This window comes from Netta rufina (assembly GCF_964035555.1).
Source record: "Netta rufina genome assembly, chromosome: 10".
In the NCBI taxonomy this organism is placed as follows: domain Eukaryota; kingdom Metazoa; phylum Chordata; class Aves; order Anseriformes; family Anatidae; genus Netta; species Netta rufina.
Window position 1 is genome coordinate 11,778,477 of NC_140133.1, and position 26,448 is coordinate 11,804,924.

Genomic DNA, 26,448 nt, shown 5'->3' on the forward strand with positions numbered 1-26,448 from the left:
AGCAGGGGCTGGACGCCACCTCAGCTCTACAGATACAAATCCAGATGTAGCAAGGTCAGGATCTGGCTGCCGTAATTCCAGCTGGACTCCCAAAGTGAACTTACTCCCCAGAGCTCCTGGTGGCAGACTTAGCCTCACCTCCTTGTTTCTCAAGCCCAGCCACTTTCGGCCACTACCAGAGAGCTACAGTAAGTGCCTTGAAAGGTGATGAAAGCATTGGTGCTACTGATAGGAACACACACACAGAGACCTACACACCCATCCCTCCCGCTTCCCTCTGTTCGGTGATCCTCCTGGCTCCAAGCCTCAGATGCAGGCTCAGGACTTCCGTCGGGAAAACTTGCCCAAAGACTTGACCAGTCCCAAGCCTTTACAAAGTTCCTGAGAAGCCACCTGATCCCATGGTCCACCAGTTCAGACAGGAGAGAGACAAGTGTATTTAAGGGGGTGGTTCTCTCTCTTCTCCTTCTAAAGATGCGTGTCTTCCTCAAACACATCCACGTCCTCGCTTGCCTGCTTGTTGATGAGGACATCCCAGCTGTCGGGGCCGTTGATGGTGTTCCCACCGTTCACGCTGGGCTTCTTCTCCTGCATTTCTGACTGGCTGTCGCTGGCCACGTCCAGGGTGGGGTTGTCATGGCAGCCGTTCTCAACAAAGCGCAGCTCCTCGCCGTGCGACTGCAGGGGAAGAGAGGAACACAAATGGAGACAAGGAAGGACAGGCCCTAGTGATGCTGAAAGGCACAACTGGATCAGGCTACGAGGGTCATGGGGACTTTGCAGGTCATCCGTGGGAAAAGGTAAATTTACTCCTGGCCTCCTGGGAGACATGAGCACAGCAAGAGCCACAGGTTTGCATCTCTCTTACGCCTAAGTGGGCTTCCTTGCTGCTCCAGCAGCGTATCCAGCTACATTCAGAAGGTGCACATGGAAATCAATCTCTCCCAATTTTCTAATCCCCTCCATCCCAAGGAATGAGTCCAGCCACCTTCCCCACCCACCCAGCACTCACCATGTTCTTCATCTTGGGCAGGCGTCTCTGCCAGCAGTTGTATATGAGCCCCAGCACGATAATGATGGCACAGATGGACCCGATGATCACCAGTACCACGAAGAGCTTTCCATAATCGCTGCGTGTCTGGTTGGGGTGTGACTGACAGCTTGTGGTGGTCGAGTAGTTCTGGATGCCAATCTGGAAGGAAGGAAGGGGCACACTGAAACCCCTGGCCCGCAATCAGGTGGGATCCTGTTCAGACTTTCCAGGGCCTAAGCACAGGACCGTCACTGTGGGCAGAGGAACTAAAAGCCAGGGTTAGGGAGCCAGGATGTTCGCTGTCTTGCATGGTGAGAAGGAACACGACCGAATTTAACACCACCATCCTTGGGAGCTGACAAATCCGTAAATGACAGTAGGCACAACCCTGCCTTGGCTGCCTGCACAAGGCTCACACAAACGTGTGAGACAGGAGGCTTTCATGGCAGAAACCACCGAAGTTTCAGAGTTCCCTTGGGGTTGTCATCAAAGCCCAACACCATTCCCTGTGACTTGGTGCTCTCCAGACAGGTTACACATCAATTCAGTAACAAGTATGATGGGTGTAAGAAAATATCCTCCCGCCTCTTCCCAAGCTTGTGCTAGCACAAGGTCAAGGCAGGGAGCAGCGTTTCATTATTGATGGAGCTGGAGAGCCAGAGGCAGGCGGTGGGGCTACTGTGGTAGGATGCATGCTTATGCAGGAGCGCTGTTGTACATAGAAGTCAAACCTTACACCAACAGGAATCTTCTTTCTGGACAGTTCTAGGTGTTGATACTTCAGTCACACTATTTCTACAGGGCTGGCTTTTAGCACTGTCTCTGGTGTAAGCCAATCAATACTGCACTGCGCACTTAATTTGCTTTGTCTAACCGCACCGGTTTGTTAGGTCAGAGAAAAACCTGGGAGCAGACATCCAGCAAGGTGGTGGCCCATTTCTGCTGCTAAAGTCAGCAGAATTACTCCAGGAATGTTACAAAGGAGAATCAGTGCCTAAGGGGCAAACTCAGAGATCACAGGACTGTTTTGTTCTCATCTCTGCCCTCTTCCAAGCTGCCTATGGGTAAAAGTGAGTATATGAGGGCTACAGACAGCTGGCAGTGGAATCTGGCATCCATTGCCTGCCCTTGTGGAGACAGTTCTTGTCTTCATCCTAAGAAGTGAAATGCAGAGCCTGGGATTGCAGGAAGACTGTGCATGTGTCCCATCCAGTAAATGGACCCCTCCCACCTTCTCCAGCAAAGACTGAGCAACTGGGAGCAGCCAGCACGTGTAAATCAGCTGTAGGGTGAGCAGGGCTGAATCTGGGGCTCTGCAGCACCCACAGGCAAGAGTGTGGAAAGTATGAGACCAAGTATCCCAACAAAATGAATTTATGAAAAGCAGCTTCAAAACTAAGCCAGAAAAGCAGAGAGGGAATAACCCACAGCTACTCTCTCCCTGGGAGCAGACATTTGATGATCTGGCAACTACCAGAGAGGGCAGAAGGGAGTTTGCCAAGAGTCTGACTCATCTGTGCGCCTGCTGTGGGTTCAGCATTCGGTTAGACTGAGATGTGCTCCCAGTTTGCAAGGTGCTTATTTTAATTGTATAGCCAGTCTTGAAGGGTAGATGCAGGCAGACAGGCTCTCACCTCAGCTAAGCTCCTCTTAACGTCTCCCAGTGCCATGAGAACATCTTTTGTAGGGATGACACCTGCAAAGAAGGAAAGGGAGAGATCAGTGCTGCTTTTTCAGCTCACGTTAACTCGGTTAAGATGTACTCAAAATCCCCAACAGGATGAAGGAAGAGGAACACACATTTTTATTCGTTGGTACTTTATGTTAGAGATCAAAAGAATGCAAGGACCATAACTGAAGATACCTCCAAATGCTCCTTAAGGAAGGAAAGAAAAAAAACAGACATGAACTGATACTGGAGGCACCTAGGTACCCGTCCGACAGCCACAGAAGCTCTCAGGATCTGCATCTGCTCTGTGAGCAGCAACATCCAAAGAGTTGTGGAGGCAGGTACCTGTGCTTCCCAGTCCAGCCGCCCTGCTCTGATCCTGAGCTGCAGCACTTAGGATGATCCCACAGAGCCCCGTGCTCACCTACTGCATCCTTCAGCAGGTGCGTTTTGCTCGGCAGGGCACCCTGGCGAGGCTGCATCCCTGACACAACAGCAGAGGCTGCAGGAGGTGTGCTGGAACAGCTTCAGGGAACAGCTTTTGCCAGGGAGTTGCCAGCCCACACTGAGCCAGCCCCTCCTGGGACCCTCGTTCCCCAACAGTTCCTGGGTTGTTCTCCAAGCCAGGCGAGCATGAGCAGCCAGGGAGGATTTAGAGGCTGAGGGCCATTTCTACATTCACTTGCAAAGCAGTAAAAAGAGGGACTGAACAAAAGCACAACTCTTCAAAGCAGAAAATACTTTGGTTCCTGAGGTTTCCAAACGCAGGGATATCTCCCAGGTTGGCTGTGCTGCTGTTCAGACTTCTTTTTTTTCCTCCAGGAAGGGGGATGTCCACTCTTACACCATGAAGGCTTTGTTTCAGAAGAGCAAATGCTTGCCTAAGCCTTTTCATTGGTACATGGTCCAGCCTAAGGGCTTGGGAGAGATGTAATAATTTAAGGCATCGATACAGAAAATATATTTTAAACATTAGCTCTACATTCCTACTACTACAGGACATTATAGAATACTGCTTTTTTTTTATGTTGGCCACAATGCCAATGTTAGAGGCCTGTAGAACAGAGCAGAAGCAGTACAGGAGAAGCATGCTCCTACCAGAAGGGGATGAAGGTGTTAAAATTCCCCAGCTCAATTCACCTCTCATCGTCAGTTTTAGTTTCTCCAGGGATAAGTTAAGAAGTGACCTAAGAGCAGGCTGCCGTGCCCTGCCATGGCAGAGGCCTGCTCATGGAGGACAGTGCAGAAGCACGAGGAGGAAGCTGATGTGTGAAGGCAATCCAGGGAGGGAGTGAAGCAGGAAGCAAAGTGCAGAAGAGAGCTTGGTGCAAGCAGCGAGGGACAAGCCAGAAGGAAGATGTGAAGAAAAAGGGTCTTAAGTCCTCAGAGCCCACTCTATCCCTCAAGTCCATTTAATGCTTGGGATTGGAGGGATTGAAGGGGATGGGAGAGCAAAAGCTCCACTTAGGGGATTTGAGAGCCCCCTAAAAACAACCCCCATGACAGGAAGACTCCTCCTCCCCGCACTTACCCTGTTCCCCTGCCAGTGTCATTAGCAAGTGCTTTTCGTTCTCATTGGGCTTGCTCAGGGAGATCAGCCAGCGGTCCTGCAGTCCGTCCGTCTGCCTGGAGAAGGCGTCCTCCACCAGCGCCAACAGCTGGGGACCCCTCTCCAGCCGAAACTCCTCCTGCCACAGGAAAGGGACCTTGGTGAGCACGCGGTGGGAACGGGGCAGGTGTAGCACCGCAGGGCTGATGTGTCTGTGTGGCAAAACCCCTGCACCCCAAAGCCAGCAATGCTAAACCTGGTGCAATGCTCCCCCTCACAGCTCTCAGGACACATCAACCAACCCTCCTGCTGGGCTCCTGCAGCTGCCAGACACCCCACACCACACCAAATCCCACACACAGGGACTGTGAAGCACCACCACCACCACCACCACCACGTAAGGCAGGAATCAGCCGGGCTTCTCCCCGCTGCCAGCGCCGGTCAGCGGGCGCAGCTCAGCCTGCCGTGCTCCAGCCATCCCTCGGCGGGCTCCTTTGCTGCTTTTCCCACTCGTGTGTTTCTATTCTTATCTCCAGTTGCCATGTCAACCCGAAGGCCGCGCAGATGATTAATAAAATGGAGAGCTCTCGTTGCCACGGCAATGCGAAGCGCTCAGGGCAGGCACAGGCCTGTGCCGAAAACGGCCTAATTGGAAGAGACACCACTGGCTGGGGTCTGGCTCCAGGAGCAAAGGGACAACGGGGGTGAGATTTCTCCTCACGGGGAAAGCAGAGGTTGCAGAGCACTGATGGATTCTCCTTTGAATGCACATGAGCCACGTGGTGGTCACCTCCCAGCATCAGGTCAGATCCTGCAGTCCTCTCCCGGGCACAGTCCCCAGGAATACTGAGTGGGAGATGTGCCGAGAGGGACTGAAGCGACTGCCTTGCCCAGAGCCCCTCAGGAAGATGGAAATTCCCATTGGGAAGTCAAGCTGCCAGCTGCAACCTGCAATACAGGCATCGACCCTGCAGCAGGTGAGAGCCTGGGGCTACGGAAAACACTGAAGCTCACGGTGTGACTGCAAGGGGCTGGCACCCTCCCTGTCCTTCGGCTTCTCAGTGGGACTCAGCACTGCACCAGATCAGGCATCAAAACACAGGAAATATTTGAGGAATCCCCTTGTGCTAATTTAAACTACAGCACTGGCAGTGCAGATTCTGCCCCACAGCCCCAGAAATCCAAACAGCGCAGGCCTTGGACACAGAAACCAGAAAACAAAAGGGGGAGGCAGAGGACAGGTGAACTGCCCCAAGTGAGCACATTGCCATGGGTAGGAAACAAACTGTGCCAGCAGTGGGGGAGAGGAGGAGGCTTGATTCCAGTTTCAGCCATGCAAAGTGGTAATGGGAGACAGGGAATGAAGCAATGTTCGTGTTAAATACAGATTCTAAGGGACACTTGTCAACATAAAGGGGAAAAAAGTACAAATGACCCATTGGGAAATATTTTTTGAAACATGAAATCAAGTAGAAAAACAGTTCAGGCCTGCCTGTCCCAGGGCACTTCCTTCTTTCAGCATGACAGAACTGAGGATTCGCCAGTAAAGGCACAGTTTTGTCAAGGGATATCTCCACGCCTGCTTTTCAGCTCTCGCCCTTCCACTGGTTTAAACAACACAAGACCACAATAAGGAAGCTACCACGTTTTGCAAAATTAATAAGCACTTCAACTCCATGGAGATGGTAGAAAGAGGAATGGTGGATGTGGAGGAAAAAGGACTGGTTTTCAGAGTTGAAATTCCGAACTGCAACAGAAACACTTAGGGCTCTCCAAAGGGCAAACCTGTCTGCCTGAAGTCAGGAGGAATGAAGCTTGACTTTTAATCCGCCTGTACAGCAGGCAGCATGCTTTGTGCTGTAAATCACCTGCTTGCACTGCCCCCAGAAATTTCACCTTGGGCCCCAAAAAGACACACCACAAGCTCATCACTGGTGGAAATAGGTCAGTGCAGGAGGGTCACCCTGCAGTAACAAAACCACTCCCCCCTGCCCATGGCAGGAGCTGCAATAAGCAGGAGTGCAGACGCACAAGGACAGAGCGGGGCTCCCTGATGAAATATTTTGGTCTCAGGCTGTCAGGCTCGTAATCATTTCTGAGAATTATGAAAGGCACCTTGACCCCAGGCCTTTCACAACTGGTTTTAAAGTGCCTGCTAAAAGGCCCGGCAGAGGTGAATGAGCCCTTTTACCAGACATCCACAAGGGGCTCTGGGCTCGTGAATTAACGGCAGCTTTACGGGGCTGGATGGACAGGCAGTGGATTAGCAGAGCATGTCTAGTTAACAGTCCCAGATAACACACGAGATAACAGGGTGGGAACAAGAGGCACTTAAGGAAGATTTAGAGACAGCTGCTTGATACTGAACCACACACACTGCAAGTGGGGAATCCTTTTTCCTCTGAGCCATCAGAGGAATGTTCCTACATCCTGGAAGGAAAAGAAGAAAAAGGAAGACAGGGAGGAAGGGTCACACCTCAACCCTGCCACACTGCCTGTAAGTAAGAGGTGCAAAGTTAGAAGCTCTCATGTCTCCTGACAGACCCGGTGAACACGCACAAACTGGCAGCCAGGACTTAGTCAAAATCCAATCTGGAACTGACACGGTCTAGACTGAGTGAAATCCACCCACTCTTTCCCCATTTGGAGAACGGGAATATTTCTGTCCTTCTCTCCACAGCCTCTGTAGGGATTTTGAGAATTAGTGCTTTTAAAATGTTTTGTAGTGAAAGCACACAGCAGGAGCTGCGCCTGCCTCCACACCTCTCAGCACCGTTCCTCCCATGCCAGTAAGTCTCCGCGGACTGACTTACACAGTCAATGTTATCCGACATATTCAGGATGATGTAGTTTTTCCCCGCAAGGTTGCTCCAGTCTTTGCAGATCACCTGGAAAGACAAGACGTAAAGACAGCTGGGTTTGCATAGCGAATGCAGCTCTTCTGCTAAAAGCACGGGGTACACACGGGGCTGCGCCATGCCCCAGAGAAATGCTTCTCAGAGGAAGGATCTGTACTCCCTTTGCACTTTGGAGGATTCACCCTTCCATTTGTAATGCGGGACACTGGCTGCTTTCATTGCAGTGCTAGCACATGCTGCACAAGGCTACTGTGCCAGCTTCCCACAGCCCAGCTTACCTTCCTCTCGTATCCAGAGCTTAGGATGAGTTGAGAACTCGATGCAAAGCTCTCTAGCATGCAGCCTTATTGTATATGTGATCAATTCTTAACACAAAACCTAACCAGGAGCCCCTGGAGAGCTTAAACTGGTGAGTGAGAGCAGTTCTTTGCAGCCTGAGCAGGAAGCACAGAAGGACTGAGTCACTCACTCAGGGTCCCAAGTACTTTGGGGGCAGAAAGAAAAATTAAAAGCTTTCCCTGGTGCTTTTTCCACCAACCTGCTCGTCCTAGCTATCCTGCCTTTACCAGCTGCCAGTTTGCTGGATTCAGGAGCTGTACTTCACCTCACGCCTCCTCACCCACGGGCTCTCCTAGGCTACCATCCTCACAGCTCGCTCTGCCCTGCTCCACCTGCTCTGCATCTGGTGTCTGCATCAGGCAGCAGCCACAAAAATAGCACTTCCTTCTCACTCCCTTGCCAGAAATCCTTGGGGCTGTTTTTGTCCTGACACTTCCAATAATGAAGTCTGAGAAAACAAGGAGCTCTCGCTGCCACGTGTGCCCCAGAGGGAAGGTGTTTATTAGAAGCAGGATTTTTCAGGAGGGAAGATGTGAGGGGGGCAGGGCTTTCCCCAGGGACCACAGGTACCTTAAGGAGTGCTGTGAGAAACCCTCCAAAATTCAGTTTGGGCTGGGTTGGATGAGCAGGAAAAGCTACTTCCACCAGTCAGACTTAGGGGGCTGGTAAGGGTAAGGGATTAAACACCCTGCCAAATATCTCCAGTGCAACCTCCCATCCTCTGCCCCCTCCCAGCTCTACCTGTGCTGAATCCCAGGGCAGTTCTGTCGGCAGCAGGGCCATGCGGGCGTCCCCAGCCTGCGGTGACAAGCTCCCCTCTGCTGTCACAGCCTCTGTGGCTGACTCTGTGTCATTCCAGACAGGATCCTGCACGGGCTCCTCAGCCCTGTCCCACGAAGCCGCAGGGGAAGCGGGGTGCTGCTCACCACCTGAATGAGTCTGGGTGTCTGTGGAGCTGCCACCAGGAGAGGGTGTCCAAACGGGTGTTTCTGCTGGCTGCTCAAGCTCAGTCAGCACTGTGGGCTCCAGCATCTCCCACCCCACCGTTGTCTCCAAGAATTCCTCTCGGGCTGAATGTTCTTCCCCACCAGCCTCCACCGTGGGCTCTGCGAGCTCTGCTCTTGCAGTAGTCACAGTCTGCTCGGAATATGCTCCCCTGACAGCCCACGTGTCTCCATCTGTCACCTCAAAGGGCTCTTCCGAAATACCAGGAGACCTTGCAGCAGCAGTAGAAGGAACAGAGGACACTGGCAGGAGACTCGGCCCCATGCTGCTCCCAAGGTCTAAGCCAGGAGGAGCGGAGTCCTCTTCTTGCCCTCCCACAGCTGCCTCAGTCACAACACCTGGGCGGGCAGAAGCTGTAGAAAACACGACGGAGAACAAGGATTCCTCTTGGCCTGCTGGTTCAGAAGATGTAACCTCTGGCCCGGAGGTCTGAAGGCTCTCCACTCCTCCTCTCGAGTGGTCTATCGGGAGCAGCCCCTCCTCTTCCTCCAGCGTGCTGGAGAAAGGCGTGTGCAAGTCAGGCTCTACAAACTCTGCCGGCGGATGGACAGTAGCTGCTTCCCAGTTGTCTTTTACCTGCGTCCCGTTCCCTTTCGGCAGGGCCTTCTGAGAGGCAGCAGGAAAGCTGTAGTCTAAAAAGAGATCCAAGAGACTTCGTGTCACACGCTAAGTACCTGTGAACTCTGAACAACAGAGAATTGTCCCCACTGCACATGGCTGGCCACAGATGGGATCAAACAGCAGAGATTCTGCCACTGAAAAGAACAATCCCCCCTGGTAAGTGCAGCACACTGGGAAATGCACGGTATGCTCCTGGACTCACCCAGCTCCCTGCCCCATCCCAGTGAAGCCTGCTTTCCCTGGGGAAGATTCATACCTTCAATCTCCTCACTCCTTTCTGCCCTGAAGGTGTTATCACAGACCTGCTAGCCACGAGGGCTGCAAATAGCAGCTTTGACACCCAGCGCTCTCTCAGGTGAGGTTATGAGAGTTAGGAATCAGGCTGGGACCCAGGGATTCATTCTGCGTGGGTTTTAGAAAGATACTGGGCTGTAAGAGCCATCAGACATGAGCTCAATGGGAAATACTAGGGAAGAGAACAACAGCACAGCAAACCACGTCCTTCTCCCTGGCATGCTGAGGTTATGCCACCAAACCCTGAATCAACCTGGGCACCTCTGAAATGCAGAACCTCAGTTTGTATAGTGCTTCACAGAAGAAAAGTGATCCCACAGATATCTGCGCCATGAGATTCCCATGTTGTTAAGGAGCAGTTTTGCTGCAGGGATACACAAGTCAGAAACAGGAGCTGAATATAACTCCCTTCCCTCCAACTTCAGCCCCGAGTTGTTCTGTGGCTCTGACTGTGAACACAAGGGATAGTGCTAGACAAATATGCTGAAGGAGAAGAAACACCTCACAAATGTAAGGTTAGGGCAGGGAGTGGAAGCCCAATGACCAGTGGTTGCAGAATAAGGAGAGTACCCATAAGATCAGGCACATTAAGCTGGAAACCAGAGTTCCAGCAGGCACAGATCAGCCTTGAGAAACTGTGCACCTGAGTAGCTCCGTTTCCAATCACCTTTCTCCCCAAGATGAGCACAGCATGCATTCTGAGAAAGAGAAGGAAGAGGATTCCTGTGCTCTCGCAGGGCTCTGCTGCTGCAGGGACACTCGGGGTTTGCACCAAAAACCCCAGCCTCAGCAGGAACCCTGCCCGCCCTGATGTGCTGGGGTGAAGTGAGAGATGCTGGTTTCGTCCTCTAACACAAGGCCCTGTCAGATGAGGCATTATTTTAAGGGATCAGTGATCCAGTGTGCCATCTCCCTTGCCTGAAGACATTGGAAGCTATTCTTGACTCCTCTGCACCTCCTCCCAGCGGGAAGAGAGCATGAACTGGCAGATGGGCACAGAATAAAAACAAACGGGGCAAAAGCAGCGTGCGGTTTGCCCCACAGGAGCTGGGAACACTCCTAGCTTGTCAGCTGGCCCCTGAAGCCACGGATACGACCTTTCCTTAAGGTGCTGTCACAGCTCAGCTGGCTCCTGAGAGGGGAAGCCCCGCGTGGTGCAGCCGTGCTGCCCTTTCACAAACGAGATCTACAGGAGCCCGAAGTCCTGCCGCCTCTGCCATCTCTGCTGGGTGATGGAAGCCCAGGAGAGACGATTCCACTCTCCAGCAGGCTTCTGTCTTACCAGGCAGCTGAAAACCGAAACCCCAACTGCTTCTCTGGGGCAACAAACCAGCGAGGTGGAAGCAGACACAGGAGCCCTCACACACTGTGAATTGATTTAACATTCCCACTTGCCACCAGCCTTTCTGCTGTCCTGTGTGCTAGGCTAGAAGCATCCTCCTCCTGTCTGCTTCACTGAGAGCCCGCTGATTGTAACCTTAACACCTCTCACATCTCGCAAGGACCGCTAGTAGCTGCTCGCCTTGCAGCTGAGATCAGCAGGAGGTTGCAGCACGAGAGGAACTTGTGGCCACACGCAGAGATAGCGCACACCACACACCCCTACAAACCACCAACAAAAGCAGCCAAGCCACAGCGGACCAGCCCTCTCCCAGAGGGACACAGCTCAGGGGAATTGCCCACGGGACTCTCAGCATCTTCAGCCCCGGAGCCCAGCAGGGAGGGCCCAGAGGAGCGCAGCAGGCAGCCCCCGCTCTGGGTCACATCCTGTGCCAGCGTCCCTGCCACACCAGCCCCGTGGGAGCCCGTCTCACCGATATGAAATTCCACACCTCCACCTCACCTCCGGGCCACCGCAGCCCCCTTCATGCTTTCTACCACAGCAGGATTACATTGCAGCATCCAGCTGCCTTCCTCCCCCCACACCTCCCCGGTTTTCCCCTTCCGGACCCTCCAAAGACCCCCAGGATCACCGCTTCCCTCAGAAACCATCTGGCACAGCCCCCCTGCCCTCTGCAGCTCCCAGCAGACCCAGGGCCGGGTTGCACGGATTCATTTCCTCTGCCTGGGGAGACGATTTGCCCTGGGAGAGGCAAACATGAGCTCCAAACCTCTGTGAAGCCACCACTGAGGTGGCGTCCTGCTTCTCCTGAAATCGATCCCAAAACTTCCCCTGACACCAGCTGGGCCAGGGTCTGGCTCTTTGCCAGAGCCCGATTCCCCAGCCAGACATTTAATTCATTACACTTCTGCTTCCCCTTCGTTCCGAAGAGCCAGGCTCCATTATTGCCCTGCGAGGTCCCCTAACCTGCATTTGCCACTATGAACTGTTTAAAGCAACCGAGACAGCTCAGAAAAAGGGCGAGCCTCACCGTTTTTAGTGCGCGTAACCTGGCCATAAGGTCTTTATCGGATTAAGCTGGGAGATCACGTTAACCAGTGATTGAATTACTGATAACTAGACGGCGCTGTAATAAAGACAAGAACATTCCTGGGCTTCCATCACGACACAGCTCGAAGCACAAGGTGCGTTTTACCTGCTGCTTCCTACGCAGCCAGTTCTGCCGTGGTACCTGCTTGCTGTCGTACCGTGCAGAGCAGCCAGGCTTGTTGCAAAAAGGCGTGCTACACCTGACTGGAATCGCAGGGGGATAACAAGGAGGCAAAATGCAATTACTGGGAGCGGAGCTGAAACAGTTGGGGTTAATATCCTTATCTGCCAGAAGAGGGGGGAGAAGTCACTGGCTGCCACTCCAAGACAAGTCCAAAGAAATCACAGCTAAAAGAGACCCAGGGCAGCAAAGCTTTTACCTCTCCTTATGCCTGGAAGTTGCTTCAGATGGAGACTGGGAACTTTACAGCACTACAGCTGTTCCCAACGAGACCCACACCTTTCTTCTGCTCCGTGCCTGATCTGCAATAAGGCCGGAATAAGCCGCCCTCCCCTGACCATGGAGTCGCTCAGGGATATCTGCACCAAAATAACATTACGCAGAGAGAAACCCTGTTAGTCACAGGTCAGCCTTGGCAAGCAATGGCTTGGTGCAGGCAGCTCGTCCCTGGGCAGCTCACCCAGCGCGTCAGCGTACGGAAAAGCAGGGCATAAACAGGAGGCATCTCGGGAGCGGAGCTCAGGCAGGGGGCTGCTCAGTGCTAAGCTTCTTACGGAGACAGCCTTTACCAGGTGCTTCATTTCATTAAGGCTTCGTTGAAGATGGTATTAACAACTGCAGCTTTGCTGTCAGTCTGGATGAAGAGGCAGCAGATTTCAGTAAGGCTGGGAGAGACTGGGATCTCTCTGGCCAGAGGCACATAATTCATTACAGAAAGAAGTGAATCTCACTGTCAGAGATGAGTTGAGTGGAAGAGATTTTATCCCTTTAGTTCGTTGGAAAACTTATTTTTCTTTGGACACAGTGCTTCTAGCTCGTCTGTCCTGCTATTCTTTATCCTAGCACTCATGGAAATCCCTGCTACTAATTACTATGAATAATTAAAAGATTACCTTTTTTTTTTCCTCCTCCGAAGTGCTGCACGCCACCCTGGTGAATCACCAGCTGTAAGAGTGTATTTGATAGCTTCCAGCACAGTCACGCCATGGGCTTCAAATGCACAACCAGGAGCTGGAAGTGCAGGCTCTGGCCGTAGGGAAGCAAGCCTGCTGCCAGCCCACTGCCAGGCTGGGAGGCGTGGTGAGTTTTTGGGAGCCCACACTTCCCACCAGTTAATAATTAGGCTGCCAAATTCTAGAGCCTTCATTGGAAGCAGAACGTTTTGGGCACTGTGTTCTGATTGAGAACGCAAACCAGGGAGCAACCCAGGATGGATGTGACAGCACACAACGCCTTTACGAGAAACCAGGGACTGGAAGGAACCTGAAGTCCTGATGACTCCGATCTTCTACCCCCAAAGCCAGAAGAGATGGTGCATTTTTTTCCCCCAGAAATCCAGCATGATAGTAGAAAACACTACAGATGGAAGCCTCCAGGAAAAACAAGATGGAAAAGGTGGAAAGGAAGGCCAGAAAAGCCTGAGGCAAGGTCCACTACGTCTTTAGGGTTGATCTGCAACTTGGGGCAATTAGATACCAAAGGCGAAGTAAAGCAGGCAAACCCAAACTACAACCTGAGCAGCTTCTGGGTTTGCTGGAAGCCTGAGGGCTGTGGGATGCAGAAGCAGCAGGTTCACAGCTCCTCTGACCTGCCTTTTGGCTGATGTACCAGTTATCCACTGCTTTTTTCCGTAAGGATATGGCATCCGTTTTCCCAACAGACTAATTCTGTCTTTTCCAGATGCACCTCTACTGGGTAGCAGCTGCACAAGAAGAGCAAAGCCAGGAGGTAGCGATGGGTTAGCACACGTGCACGTGTGCACTTCTGTGTCTGCTCTGACAGAAAAAGACAAATCTCAGGGTCCTTCCACGGGCTGATGTTCACTGATGTCAATAGAGATTTACCCTTCTGTAGCATACATCAGCAAAAGCGTGTTATTCAAGAGAATCAGAGCCTCAGGCTGAGCTGTGCTCTGCCAGTGGGAGTTCGTTCTCACTTTCTAATGGACTAACAGGTGGCTGTAGATGCCACATGTTTTCCAGAAATATTTTTAAAGGATGTTTGAGTGCACTTTAAAAAAAAAAGAGCAGCAGCTGCAGATTGTTATTACTTTTTATCTCTCTCAGTCTCAAAGTCACACGAAGGCAGAGCAGTCTCCCCACACAGACTTCAGAAGGACAGAGAAAAGGAGAGATGACTAATACCAGTTTGAAATCTCAGGAGATCTGGCCTATCTGCAGCAAGACCACCACTTCCAGGCCCAGCGTCTTTACAGCAAACAGGGAAGGAAGCCAGCGCTCCATGTCTCCTTTCAGAGCAGTAATTTTTCTCTCTCCTGTAGTACAACAATCCTGTTTTGTGCCTTGATTGATACAGGGCCTCAAATCTGTGCCCGGGGCAGATATATCAGCTATGCCAGGCTACACTTCACTGTCATTCTGAGAGAAATCCTACTTAAGGAGAACTTACAGTATACATTCTTTTTCTTTTTCTTTTTTTTTTTTTTTTAATAGCAGCTGTTTGAAACTGTTTAATGGATTTATAGGTTGAAAATAACCTAACAGATGTCATTACACAGCTCCACAAGGTATCACATGGCATCTGTCACACATGCAGAACACAAGAACCATTGGCTATGTGTCCCTCTCATGCGCAGGCTTTGCATGACAGGAGAAGGCTGCCCAATTTAGGGATGCTATTACAATATCCTTTATAGTAAAATGACACACAGCAGGTTTCTAATTAAATTTTAAGTAGAAATGTGCTCCCAGCTCCTGAATAATTCAAACTGTTCTATTAACCAAGGTTCTGAAATGCCACTGAGACATGAGCTGTGGACATAGCAATGGCCAGGGGAAAAAAAAAAAAAAAAAACAGCGCTTGGACGCACTGAGGCACTGGGCAGTGGATCGGGCAGGGTATGTGTAAAGGACAGCTGAAAGAACACATCTGTTCGTGTAGGAAAGCACTGCAGGCGAGAACGGAAGGAGAGACGAGCATGTTCTGCATACAAATGGGGCGAGGCACGTGCAAGAGGCAAGGCTGGGTTTGGTACCCGGCGCGTCTCGCTCTCAATGCACAAGCACACGCTGTTCTCCAAGTCACGTCCAGATCTGGGAGTACACGCAGGTGCCTGCTGGCACACCAATAAAAGCGCCGCTGAGCACGCTGCCAGCTCGTGAGAGCGGCTAAGCCAGAACATGTCCCAAGGATGCACTGGTGGGAACATCCCCCGCGAGCATCGCTGCAGAGGAAGCATCTGCACGGCTTCCCCACGGCCAGCCCTGCAAGTGCCCTGGGGCCGCATGAGAGCAGGGCACGGGAGCGTGGCTGGAGGAGCTGAAGGGCAATGAAGTGAGCAGAGGGCTTCAGAGACCTCAGTTGGGATCGTCCTTGTCCTCCAGAGCACGGCCTGGGCCCCAGCAGGCAGCCCGAGGCACAGCGCTGCCAGTCGGGGCACTGCAGCAGACCCCGGCCCTGGGGGAGCACAGCTCTTCCTAAGGTCAGACGTGGGTGTGAAGATGAGACCAAAACAAGACTCCTGCCTTCTAACTCCAGACCTGAGTCAGACCTGCTGGGAGGAAGGCAGCGATACTGGAGAAGGGAGGAGGGAGAAAGCTGAAGGCCTGGCCACTGGGTAATGTTTAATACACGCCCCACATGGCACTTAAGAGCAGGAGTATGCAAAATAATCTCCTAAATTACTGGAAACCCTGCAGAGACCCCTCCTCCTTCCTCCCCTCCCTCGCCAAGAACACCTCAAAGCCAACAAGGGACTCACAGGGGAGACCACGGAGGGGACCAAGGCTCAAAAACATCCACGGAGGAAAGCAAGCAGAAACACTAACAAAGCTCAGCATGGCCTTGGACTCTCCAGGGAGCAGGCAGGACAGCAACGGGGCAGCACTGCCCAGGGGAAAAAAAACGTTGTCTTCTGCTGGGCCAAATCCCCACTGAAGTCACAGGGTGAGGAATCCAGGATTTGGCCCAGGGGATCCAGCTGCAAGTCAAACCCTAAGATGGCCTTGATCTCTGAGCCAGGGTCTTGAGACCTTTAGATCGTAATTAATTGATGGCAACGGAAAGAAGGGAGAGAGAAAAGAGAATAAAAGGGAGAAGGAGTGAAAGAGAAAGAAGGGCGTGAGGCAAATGGGAAACTAGGTGGATGCAATGCTTTCCCCCCCCCCCCCCCCCCAGCTCAGGGAACCTTACAGCAGCTCAGGAATAAAGGCTCAGCTGTAACTTGATTTCTAAAGCCCGTGCTTGCTCAGGGTTCACTGGGGACACATCAGGCACTGAGGTGAGAAAATAGAGCTGACGTTTAATCTCAACCCCTCTTAGCAAGAGTTGTGTCAAAGCAGGAAAACAGATCCCTGCATCCCTTCGCCTCCCCGGAGCTCTGGTGGAGAGGAGAGGAAGAACAAGGTAAAAATAGCCTACCTGTTGCTTGTCCCAGGTCCAAGCTGGAGTCGTTGAGCTCTCCCCCATCTTCCCAGAAGTACTGTGGGGGCTGTAAGATCTTGGACTCCTCGTTCTCCTCGCTGGTAAAGCCTGATCCTGGGGCAGCATGCAGAGAGCCAGGGATGAGATCAGGCTCGGTGGCCTCAGGGCTGGTTTGCTCGTGGGAATTCCCGGCCTCCAGGTGGGACATCATGGCAAACTCCAGCAGGGAGGTTGAAGTGAGGCCATCAGTGGTCGATTCCTCCGAGGAGGCAAGGCAGAGGCACAAAGTCCCTGTACAGAGGCAACAAACCCACATCAGAGAGGACTGGCAAGCAGCAGGCCGGTCTCCAGACAACCTGCTCCTGCCAAAGCAACCTGCCTTGGGGTAACCTGCCCCTCACATGGGCTGCGCTCAGCTGACGAGGAAAATCGGGCTCTCTGGGGAAACATTCACAGCCAGACAGAGGAGCATTCACAGCCCCGAGGAGCTGCTGCCAAGCAGCCGCTCAGCCCCAGGCATTCCCTTCAATGGGGCAATGATGGGGCAGCCTTTTTGGGGCTTTTTGCCCCCCCCCCGAAAGGACAAGGTGCCTTGTGAGTCACCCATCCCGGAGAGGAGGTGGAAAGGCTCATACTGACAGCATAAAACCCTGGCTCTGCGGAGTCAACGCCAGTTTTCTATTCCACTGTCACCCAGCCAAGACTTCACCCCAGTGTTCCCGACACGCAGCTGTATTCTATACAGGGGGATTGATTTAAACCAAAATTATTTAAATCATCAATATTAATCAGGTTTTAAATCCGAAGGCTGGAAATCTATTTTTAAGCCATTGATCTGAACTTCATTTTGCATTCGCATCTTTTGTTTTCCTGAGGGCAGGCTGACTGCCACAGGTAAGAATTAAATCCAACTAACAGCAAACGCTACCTAACGCCGAGCAGGGATGCAGGTGGCATTTTTCACTTTTGTTTGAACAATTATATACTTTGGTATTTCCATTTTGCATATTAGGAAGTTTGACTGACACTCCTCGATTCCTAGATGAGCCTTTAATTGTGATTTGTGTCAAGGTGCATTCACATGCATATTGAACTGCCATCAAAATGCAGGCAAACAGCATCTGGAACGTGGCTTTATTCAACCGATAAAAACCACGATAAGCACGGGGACATCAAGAAAAAATACATCTACCAAAACACACTTTGCATTTAAAGCATTTTTCTTAAGCAAGCAAAGTAGCTAATTTGGGTGAGCTGAGGGCTTCCTAGCCCTCTGTTCTTCAGCGCATTAAAACGAGAAGATCTCATCCTCTCACAGCTGATTTTTATTTGTAGATTAAAAGAAAAAAAAAAAAAGAACAAGTTTTCCTGCTTTCTCAGCTTATACTCGTCTTTTTTTCAGTTTTTAATGAACTAGTCACTGAACTGAACTAATTGAATATGCTGAAATAAAGACTAATTTGGTATCTTGCTTTGATAACTGATTTTCTAGACTGGAGAAGTGCGGCAGATCTACTCCATCTGGAGTTCAGTAAAATATCAGATGATGTGCCCCATACCGAAGTACAAGAGAAGCAAGAAAAGACAGCAATTAGTTGATAAACTGTCAGGCAACCGTAAGGCATTGGCTACAGAAAAACCGACAGGGGCTTGTGCTGGAGGGAGGCTATTAGTAGAAATCCTCAAGGTCTGTCCTTGGACCTGGTGGTGTTTAACATTTTCCTAAGTGACCTTGGCTCAAAAAATTAATAGCAAGATAATGAAATTAGTCAAGGAAACAAAGCTAGGAGACATCCTCACTACAAAGAAAGACTGCAGATAAAGCCAGGTGATGCCGAGGATGGAAATAACAGAAATATTACTAAAAGGGACACTGCAAAGTGGTTAAGTCACCACCTTGGGAAATAGCACCAAACATTCTCCGCTATAAGATAGGAAGCCATCCGTTAGAAACGTCTTAAGAGAAGCTCCTGTGTTAGAAGTGTCTCCGAGATATCACTGGAATGCACATGTGAAAATGCTTGCAAAGTCCTGAAGCATTAGAAACAGAGATTTTACAAAGCACTGCTGAGACATCACCTGGATGCCGCACGCAGATTTGGGTACACGTGGCCTGGAATGATTCAGGCAGAGCTGAATCTGCCTGCAGGCAAGGGCACAGCCTGGGCGACCTCCCAAGGTTCCTTCCCACCACCACGTCCAGAAGGACAAATTCAAATCAATGCAAGTGCCAAGACGAGTTACGGCTGGCTCCCGTGCTTTCACTGAAAACATTGGCTTCTTAGCACAGAAAAATGTTTGGGACTTGCTGCTCGCTTGCCAGGCTGGTTACCAGCCCTGCCCTGGGAAGGCTGGAAGCCCAGAAATGCAATTCTTGAGCCTTGTGCGTGCTCTGACCTTCTCCGCCTACCTCTGCTCTTCTCTGAACCGAGCAAAACCCAACATTGGCTACTCTTTCCCATACACACTTGAGTCAGGCTTCTGCACTCCCCAGCCTCGATTGTTTTGCTCTATTGATCCAAGGCAAGAACCGGCTGAGGCCAGCGCAGCGGCAAAAAGCAAACGGCAAAAGAGCACCAGGGGGGCAGGAGGAGGCTGCCGCAGCATCACAGAGCCGACCGAGGCACCCCTGGGGGCAGGCCAGCTCCCTGGGAGCCACACACAGTGAAATCCACGGCTGGAAATGAGAGATTGGACACCTCTTGTGCAGGAGTGGGCTGGTCAGAGAGACCCAGCCAGCCGTCGTGCCACCGACTGAGTGGTGCTCACCAGGCTCTGAAGCGCTGCTGCCCAGATTGGGCTTCCCCAGCCTGCCATGGGAGAGCTGGAGCATCTGCAGCCATAACGGGGCACTGCTGAGCCCTGAGCAGCCCAGCTGGGGACAGCGCTCGTCTCGAGGAGTTTACAGCTTGAGGAAATGTGACAGAGCAGCGAGGGGTGCAAAGGGAACGTTATCCTCCAAGTTATCCAGAAAAAGGGGAGCAGGAGGATGGGGAAAGACTACAGCAGAGGTCCAAGGAGATGTGGGAAACGTGGCATAGTTGGGAGTAAAACCGCCTGGATCCTACTTATGCACAGCCCAGGTCCCCCTGCCAGCTGGGCAAAGCCTCACCACACAGCCCTGCACCAGCTCCAGGGATGGCTCAAGCTTCTCGCTTCTACTCCCCGAGCCACGCACAGCCTGTGCCGCCTCCAGGCCCAACAGCCCCACAACAGACATCTCGTGGCAGACCAGGGAGCTAATCCCAGCCCTGCAGGAAGCTCAGGTCCTGGGACTTCGCTTACCCTCATGTAACTCTGAAGTGTTTACCCCGTTAAAACCCCTTAAGCTGCATTATCTTGTTTACTGGCATGCTCTGCTCTCCCCAGCCCAAGATAAAACTACACCGCCTCATCCCTGAGAGGGAGGCATTAATAGACACGGCCCGAGCAAAGCGGGTTTCTCCGGGAGTGGATGTGGGGCAGGACACCAGCCTGGGGCTGACCCACAGGCAAGAGGTGCAGAGGTCAGCCTGGGGGAACTCGCTGCCCCAGCACCAGCCCAAATGTCACAAGGCACCTTCTGCAGACAGCACCCTGACACTGCTTCAAACCTTCAGCACCTGCAGCAGCACCGACCCAAAGGCTTGGGGTGCCAAACACAGATTTGTCACTTCCCCCTCTCTCTTCCAGGCATCCGATAAAGGAGCTCAATGCAGCTGTCAACTCAGAGGCAAAGAAAGAATCAAAGCCCGAGCTGAGCTGGGAGGCTGGGGAGCACAGCTGAGAAACCCAACCCAAGGAATCAGCAGCTCGCCGTCTTCCTCCTCCTAGGATGGGGAACAGGGATCAGGCGACTTCCAGTAGCCATCAGTCTCCAGTCTGGTATTTTAGAAGGCAAATCAAACGGTAGGAAAAAAAGAAACGCGAATAAAACCCTGCGAGTGGAGATGGGAGGGAGCAGGGAACGGAGCCAGGGCTCGCCAGCTGCTTCAATGGGGCGTTTGTCTCTCGTTTCTATTTTTGCGGCACCTCTGCGTAACCTGGAGGAGATGAGGCTCTGCATGCTAAAGAGGGCAGCCAGCCTTCGGGGAAACAGCAGGGATGCGAGCACGGGAGGCAACACCAGCCCCAGCTCAGAGCGCAGGGGAAGTGGGAGAGGTAAGCGGCGCGGGGAGAGGGAACAAAGGCAGGGAGCGTGCGGCAGGAACAGCGCCGGAGCTCCCGCTCTGGCTGCGAGCTCTCGAGCTTTCCAGCTGGCAGCACCCACAAACGTGACACGTGGAGGGAACACCGACCTTGCTGAAGAGGCTTCACCTCCACGAGGAGCGGAACGGGGCAGTTCCAACAACAGGGAGCACTGGTGTTACCTTGCCACAGCCGCTGGAGAAGCACCAGCCCGGTGAACACACACGTTTGGGAGTTTGCTGGTCGCTGATCCCACCGGCGCCTCGGAAAATGGCTTCAGCTCACAGCAGTGGAGCTTGCTCTGCTCAGCTCAGCAGAGGATGCGACATAAGAGCCCGAAAAGGCAGATGGAGGAGTTTTGCTCAATAGCAGAAAGAAAAAAAATCCGAGGAAAGAACATCTGCCGCCTATCTCCCAAACTGCTGGGAATAAAAGGAGATTCACGTTTGTGCTCAACTCTAGGAGAACCCTAAAGCGTTTTCTACCTTAGCCAACCAAGAACCACTTTGTCCCGTTGCCACAAGGCAAGTCACCTCTCCACGGGATGGGGCAGCTGCTTGAAAGCTCCCAACCGGCCTATTGAGCAGGACTAGCAGGGAAAGAGGAAATCAGTCATTTCTGGATCCAGCTGAAATGAGAGGAGGGACTTGGGGACATTAAATGGAATCTGGCTACGACTGTGTCAAATGGCCTTTAAAATTTTCTTGCTTTTTAATTAACAACGAGCAAGCCTCAGTTTTCTCTCCAAGGAAATAACACCAACATCCTATAAGATGTCATCATACTGGTGTGACCTACAGAGGGGTTGTGTGCCCTTCCGTTGCCCATCTCCCAGCCGTATCAGCTGGTTTCACCTCTCCTTCTCCAGTGCTGGGACTGTAACACACCGCCAGGAAGGCAGGATCAGCCCTGGCTGGGGGGAAGCGCGTTTGCCTGGAGCACGTGCTCTGACTTCCTTGGCTCTCACCACCGGCTAGCAGAGCCTGCACAACACCAGGGGTACCAGGGAGGGGGCCAGGGCACCTCGGTGTGGCCGACAGGGCAGCCCCAACGGTGTCCATCTGGCCCCGCTGCCGTTGACCTTCCTTTCAGGCTCAGCCCAGACCCCGGAGGTATCCCACACCGTTATTTCCTCGGAGCGCTGGGTCAGCAATGGGTCACTTGCCGATAATCGGTTGGGACAGGAGCACAATGACCAGATGAGGGAAGCATCTGCCAGGGATCTGCCCTCCCCCAGACCACCGCCTGCAGAAGCTGGGGAGCAGGGCCCGAGGGCAGGGAGGAGAGAGGCCCCGGGCAGAGCTGCCAAGGCACAAACGCTCACAGAACATAACAAAACACGGCGCTGATTTAAATGACAAAAAAAAAATCCCAGCTGCAGACAGAGGAAGAGGAGAAGCGCGATGCTGTTCAGCTGAGGGCAGTCCCAGCTGATTCCCCCGCTCTCACCTGAGTCAGGCTCTCAGCAGGGTGCAGACAGGACAGCCATTTATCAGACAAGTCATTCTGGTGCTAATTCGGAGTTGTGCCTGGAGCACTGCACCTCTCCCAGCCCTGCTGCTGCTCCCCCGGTGCACCGGACCCCTCACACACCCAGCCAGGTCCCTAATCCGAGAGCATCTCTAATTAGGACTTCAGCAAACAAGGTCAGACTGCCATCCTCCCGGTACTGTCAGCAAGCAGGTCCCTCACCGGGTGTCCCTCGAAGCCTTCCCCCATCTCACGGCCCTGGTACGTTTTGGAAAGCAATGGGAGAAGTAATGCAGGGAGCAAGTAGAGGTCCTGCACTGAGGAGGTGACGAGGCACAGCTCACGAGGCCCTTGCAGTGAGGCAACGCTTCAGAAGGAGATCCTAAAGCACCCAGTAGTTGTGCCAGCATCTTGAAGCTTTCAGAGATCTTTACAGCCAGCACAACCAGGGAGCTCAAACACGGGGAGCAGGGCATGAATGTTGCACACACTGAGCAGGGAACACCTCCAGCACGCAGCGCAGGTACCACGACCTGCTTTTGCAGCCAGCTGCAGATGTGCACCGGGGTCTGACCCGCAGGGCTGCAGGACCCTCAGCCCGCTCTGAGCAGAGCCAGTCTCCCCACAGACCCCACAGAACCAGGCCACAGCAGCTCAGGCGAGCCCCAATCCCCCCTTCCATCAGCCCTTCACACCGGGCGTCACAACCGTGCCTGGTTTCAGCCTCGCAGACTGTTTCCCTTCGCTCCCTCCCCAGATCGTCTCGTAGCCTTCACACCTCCCTCCTCTGCTGCTGCCGCGTCTGCTCCTCCGCGCTCCTCGCTATCAACCACGGCGGGTCGCAGCTTGGGGGGAGACGCAGCGCCAGGTAGGCAGTTGCACGCAGCAGAAGTGAATTTACCTCTTTCGTTTACCTTTCCTCAGCACCCTCAAAGCAGCCCGCAAGCCCCCAGGGGTTAACAGACCACAGGATGAAAGCAACTGATCTAGGGGAAAGAAAAAAAAAAAAAAAAAAAAAAAAAAAAACAACAAACAAAGCAAAACAAAACAACACAGCCCACGGGTTCCTTTGCCCAAAACATTTCAACTGCCTGCCAAGAAGTCACCTTGCCAGGCCTTTGCTCCCACTGCTCACTCTGTCTGGGCTGCACGCCCCGGTCCTGTTTCCAGCACACCAAGTAAAGGTGCACGGCTGCTCCACCTGCAAACCTCCCTGCCCTGGCAGGGCAAGCGCTGCTGCAGCAGGCAGGAGGGACATCCCTCCAGAAACAACCCCAAAGGAGCAGAAGCTGTTGACACCAGCTCAGCCCAAAGAACTTGAGGACTCACCGGGCACAACCCTGAGCACAGAAGGCGCAGCCAGATCCTGGGAGGCACAACGGGGCTCAGCGGGGTCCGGTCAGAGCGCCAGCAGGGCGCATCTTCCTCGCCAGCATCCCGGGCCCTCTGAACAAACCAGCGCACGTGTTTCCTCTGCCTCTGTGCGACTCTGCCCGGGCTGCGTGGCTGACAAATAGCCTCTCTCCATTCTTTCAGGATTACGTGTTTCAATAGCCGGCGAGGACTGGAGGCAAGTTCACCCGACTGCCAGCTGCGGGCCGCGACGCACCTTCCCCGCAGCCCCTCTCACCGCAGCCCGGCTGCCTTTGTGTCTCCTGCTCACTTATTTACCCACAAAATGCCGGAGCGTCTTCCCACGCTGAGCAGAGGGGGAAAAAAAAAACACAAACTTTTGTGTGCTCTGATCTGCAGCTTGTCGCCTGCAGCTTCCCCTTGAGGGCTTAATGTAGTTATTTCTACCCCTGATGCCTATAATTAAATGAACATTTCCTTATGGCACTGGAGAGGCCAAGGAAAAATTGACTACAGGGAATTTTCATCCGTCCTGATTTATACTCCCTCAGCTCCGGCTGTTCACACACTGCTAACAAGGAATCTTCTAAGCAGGCAGGAGGGAAAAAAATAATAAATAGCCCACATGCAGACAAGCACCTGGGGAGACAATGAGAGGGAAAAGACCGCTTCCCTGCCCTCTCCCCTGCTTTTAACCACATCATTTTCCTACTTGCAAAAGCAAAGGGGCTCAGATACCCAAGAGCCCGGAGAGATGTTTCCATGCTCTGCCAGCAGACCTACGTGATGCCCAGCCCACTCCTGGGACCCCAATGAGGGGCACCTTCAGCCTGTCCCAAGGGTCTGCAGAGGCTCCTGACCCCAGGAGGCAGCTGCAAGCACGCCTTTCCCTCAGCACCAGGGACGCAGAGCCTGCAGCTCTCGGGTTTTAACCATGCCTGTCTTGTGGGACTAGAGAAGCGAAGCCACAGCGCAGTGAATTATGCCAGACTGGAACAGCTCCTTAACCACCAAGCAAAGCTGCTAACCAAAATGGGCTCAATTTAGAAATTCTCAGCAGTCTTTGTCTCTAATTCTGACCTTCCAGCTAGGTAGGAAAACAGGTCTCCAGGGATGCCTGGCCATCCAAGTCCAGCTACCACAACGCACCAGGATTACCAGTTTCACCGGGTGAGGAACTGAGCTGCCCCTCGTCTCCCATCCCTCCGCCTCTCCCTGCTAGGACAGCAGAGAGGATCACAGGGAAATCCAAGGACCCAAATCCTCCGTATCATCACCAGCTGGACAGCAACGCTAGAAAGTTTCCAGCAGTCTGTGCAGAAAAAGAGACACCCTCCCTCAGCAGAGCAGCATCAGCTGTAGACCTTTCGGGTGCCAGATTTTAAAACCACCACGAGGTCCCTGTCCATTCCTCGCAGAGCAAATGCAGCTTTCGAGTGTGGGGACGGGGCCAGCCTGAAATGGCAGAACAGTGGGATAGGAATATGGTTAGTCCTGCCCATGCTCATTGCCCTGCTCCATGGAGGAGGCAGAGGTCTGGCAGAATTCAGGGCACAGGTTTCCCAATGAGATGCAGCTAAAGGACTTCTGCAAGCTGTGCCCGAGGTTTTCCCTAACGTGGACTGCCTGCCTCAAGGGAAACACGGAGCTGGCTCCCAGCTCAGCTCAGGAAAAGCTTGGGGCTTCTGTGCCACGGAGTATTGGCACAGAACCCCAACAGGTTTTTCGATCCATTTTGCTCTTTAAGCTCACTATTGTTTGCCAACCTAAAAGCCTTTATCCCCGCTCTTTAGGGAGCCCCAGACCACAGGGGCAAGGCGCTGTGCCTACAGCTCGGGGACAGAGCGACTCCCCAGCGCTCCCAGATGACACATTCCCCCACCAACATTTTCAGGAGATCGGGGCAATAACACAGACGTGCCAGGGGGCTGGATGTCACCGTATCGCAGCTCGGTCGTGCTGGAAGACAGCGACTGGTTGGGAAATCAGCCCTTCCCTCCCTGCCAGAATGACTCAAGACAAAGACTCCCCCACACTTCAGATGTCCCCGCTCCGAACTCCTGTTTCCCAGCTCCGCTCTGCCCAGATTTTGGTACAAAAGAGCCAGCGGTGGGGAGGGCGAGCGCAACCACAGCCTCACGAGTCTTGGGGAGGGGAGCCCTTTGTTGGGAAATTTCCCCCAGATGATTTAAAAACAGGCGCAAAGCCCTCGCAACTATTCCGGGTACGATCATCCCTGAGCTCAATTGCATCTCCCCGGCACCCTCCCTCCCCTCCAAATTTCAAGGGGAGGCTCTTGGAAGGAGGGGAGGGGGGGGGAACGGGGAGCAATTTGTGGTGCCCCCCATCCTTTGTGGCAGTTTTGCGGTACTTGGTCAAATCCCCACGATGCCAGAAGAAGCCAGAAACACAAGGGAGAGCTTTGGGGGGCAGCCCTGGTGTGGGCAAGGTCCTCGGTGGCGGGCAGCTCACCTCACGGCATCATGAGGGCACTCGGCACCGGCCACAGCGTGCAGGGTCCCCACCGGGGACCCCATCACCGACGCTGGAGACCCTGTGGCGAGCAAAACCCACGGGCACCCCACAACCGGGGGGCAACCAGCCACCACCCCGGGGCGGGGATGGATCACCCCCCGGTGTTTAGGGCACGGCACCGGAGGGATGGAAGCGTGTGTGTATGTGGAGGGAGGGGGGGGGGGTCCCGGTGGCTGCCCCCACCCTCCCGCTGGGATGGCGGCGCCCCCCCCTTCCCCTCCAGCCCTCACTCACCGGCGGCCAGCAGCAGCAGCAGCGCCGGGGCCCGGTGCAGCGGCTGCATGGCGGCGGCCGCTGCCCTGCCGCGCCGCCTCTTCACGGGGAGCGGGGCCGCCCCGCCGGGCTCTGCCCCTCGCCGCCGCCGCGCCCGGCCCGGCACCGCCTCCTCCTCCTCCTCCTCTCGCCGCTACGGGGGCGGAGAGACGGGGAGGGGGCGTCCGGAGCTGCCCCCCCCACACACACCCCAAAAAAAACTCCACGGGGCTGAGGGGGGCCGTGGAGGCGCTGCTCGGTGCCCCGCTCCCTCCCCGAGCCGGCCGCAGGGCCCCGGCCCCCCGCGC

At 53.5% G+C, this 26,448-nt stretch overlaps 1 protein-coding gene across 1 annotated transcript; it reads right to left on the reverse strand.

The window, feature by feature from the left end:
• Positions 1 to 468: 468 nt before the first annotated feature.
• On the reverse strand, positions 469 to 26,195 carry PODXL2 (podocalyxin like 2; the record flags this gene model as incomplete). Its single annotated transcript, XM_084292720.1, has 8 exons — positions 26,123 to 26,195; positions 16,361 to 16,654; positions 8,190 to 9,085; positions 7,065 to 7,139; positions 4,234 to 4,390; positions 2,668 to 2,729; positions 1,013 to 1,192; positions 469 to 678 (listed from the first exon to the last, which is right to left on the reverse strand). Exons 1-8 carry the CDS (start codon positions 26,169 to 26,171, stop codon positions 469 to 471), a joined length of 1,923 nt encoding a protein of 640 aa, XP_084148846.1. The 5' UTR covers positions 26,172 to 26,195.
• Positions 26,196 to 26,448: the final 253 nt, after the last annotated feature.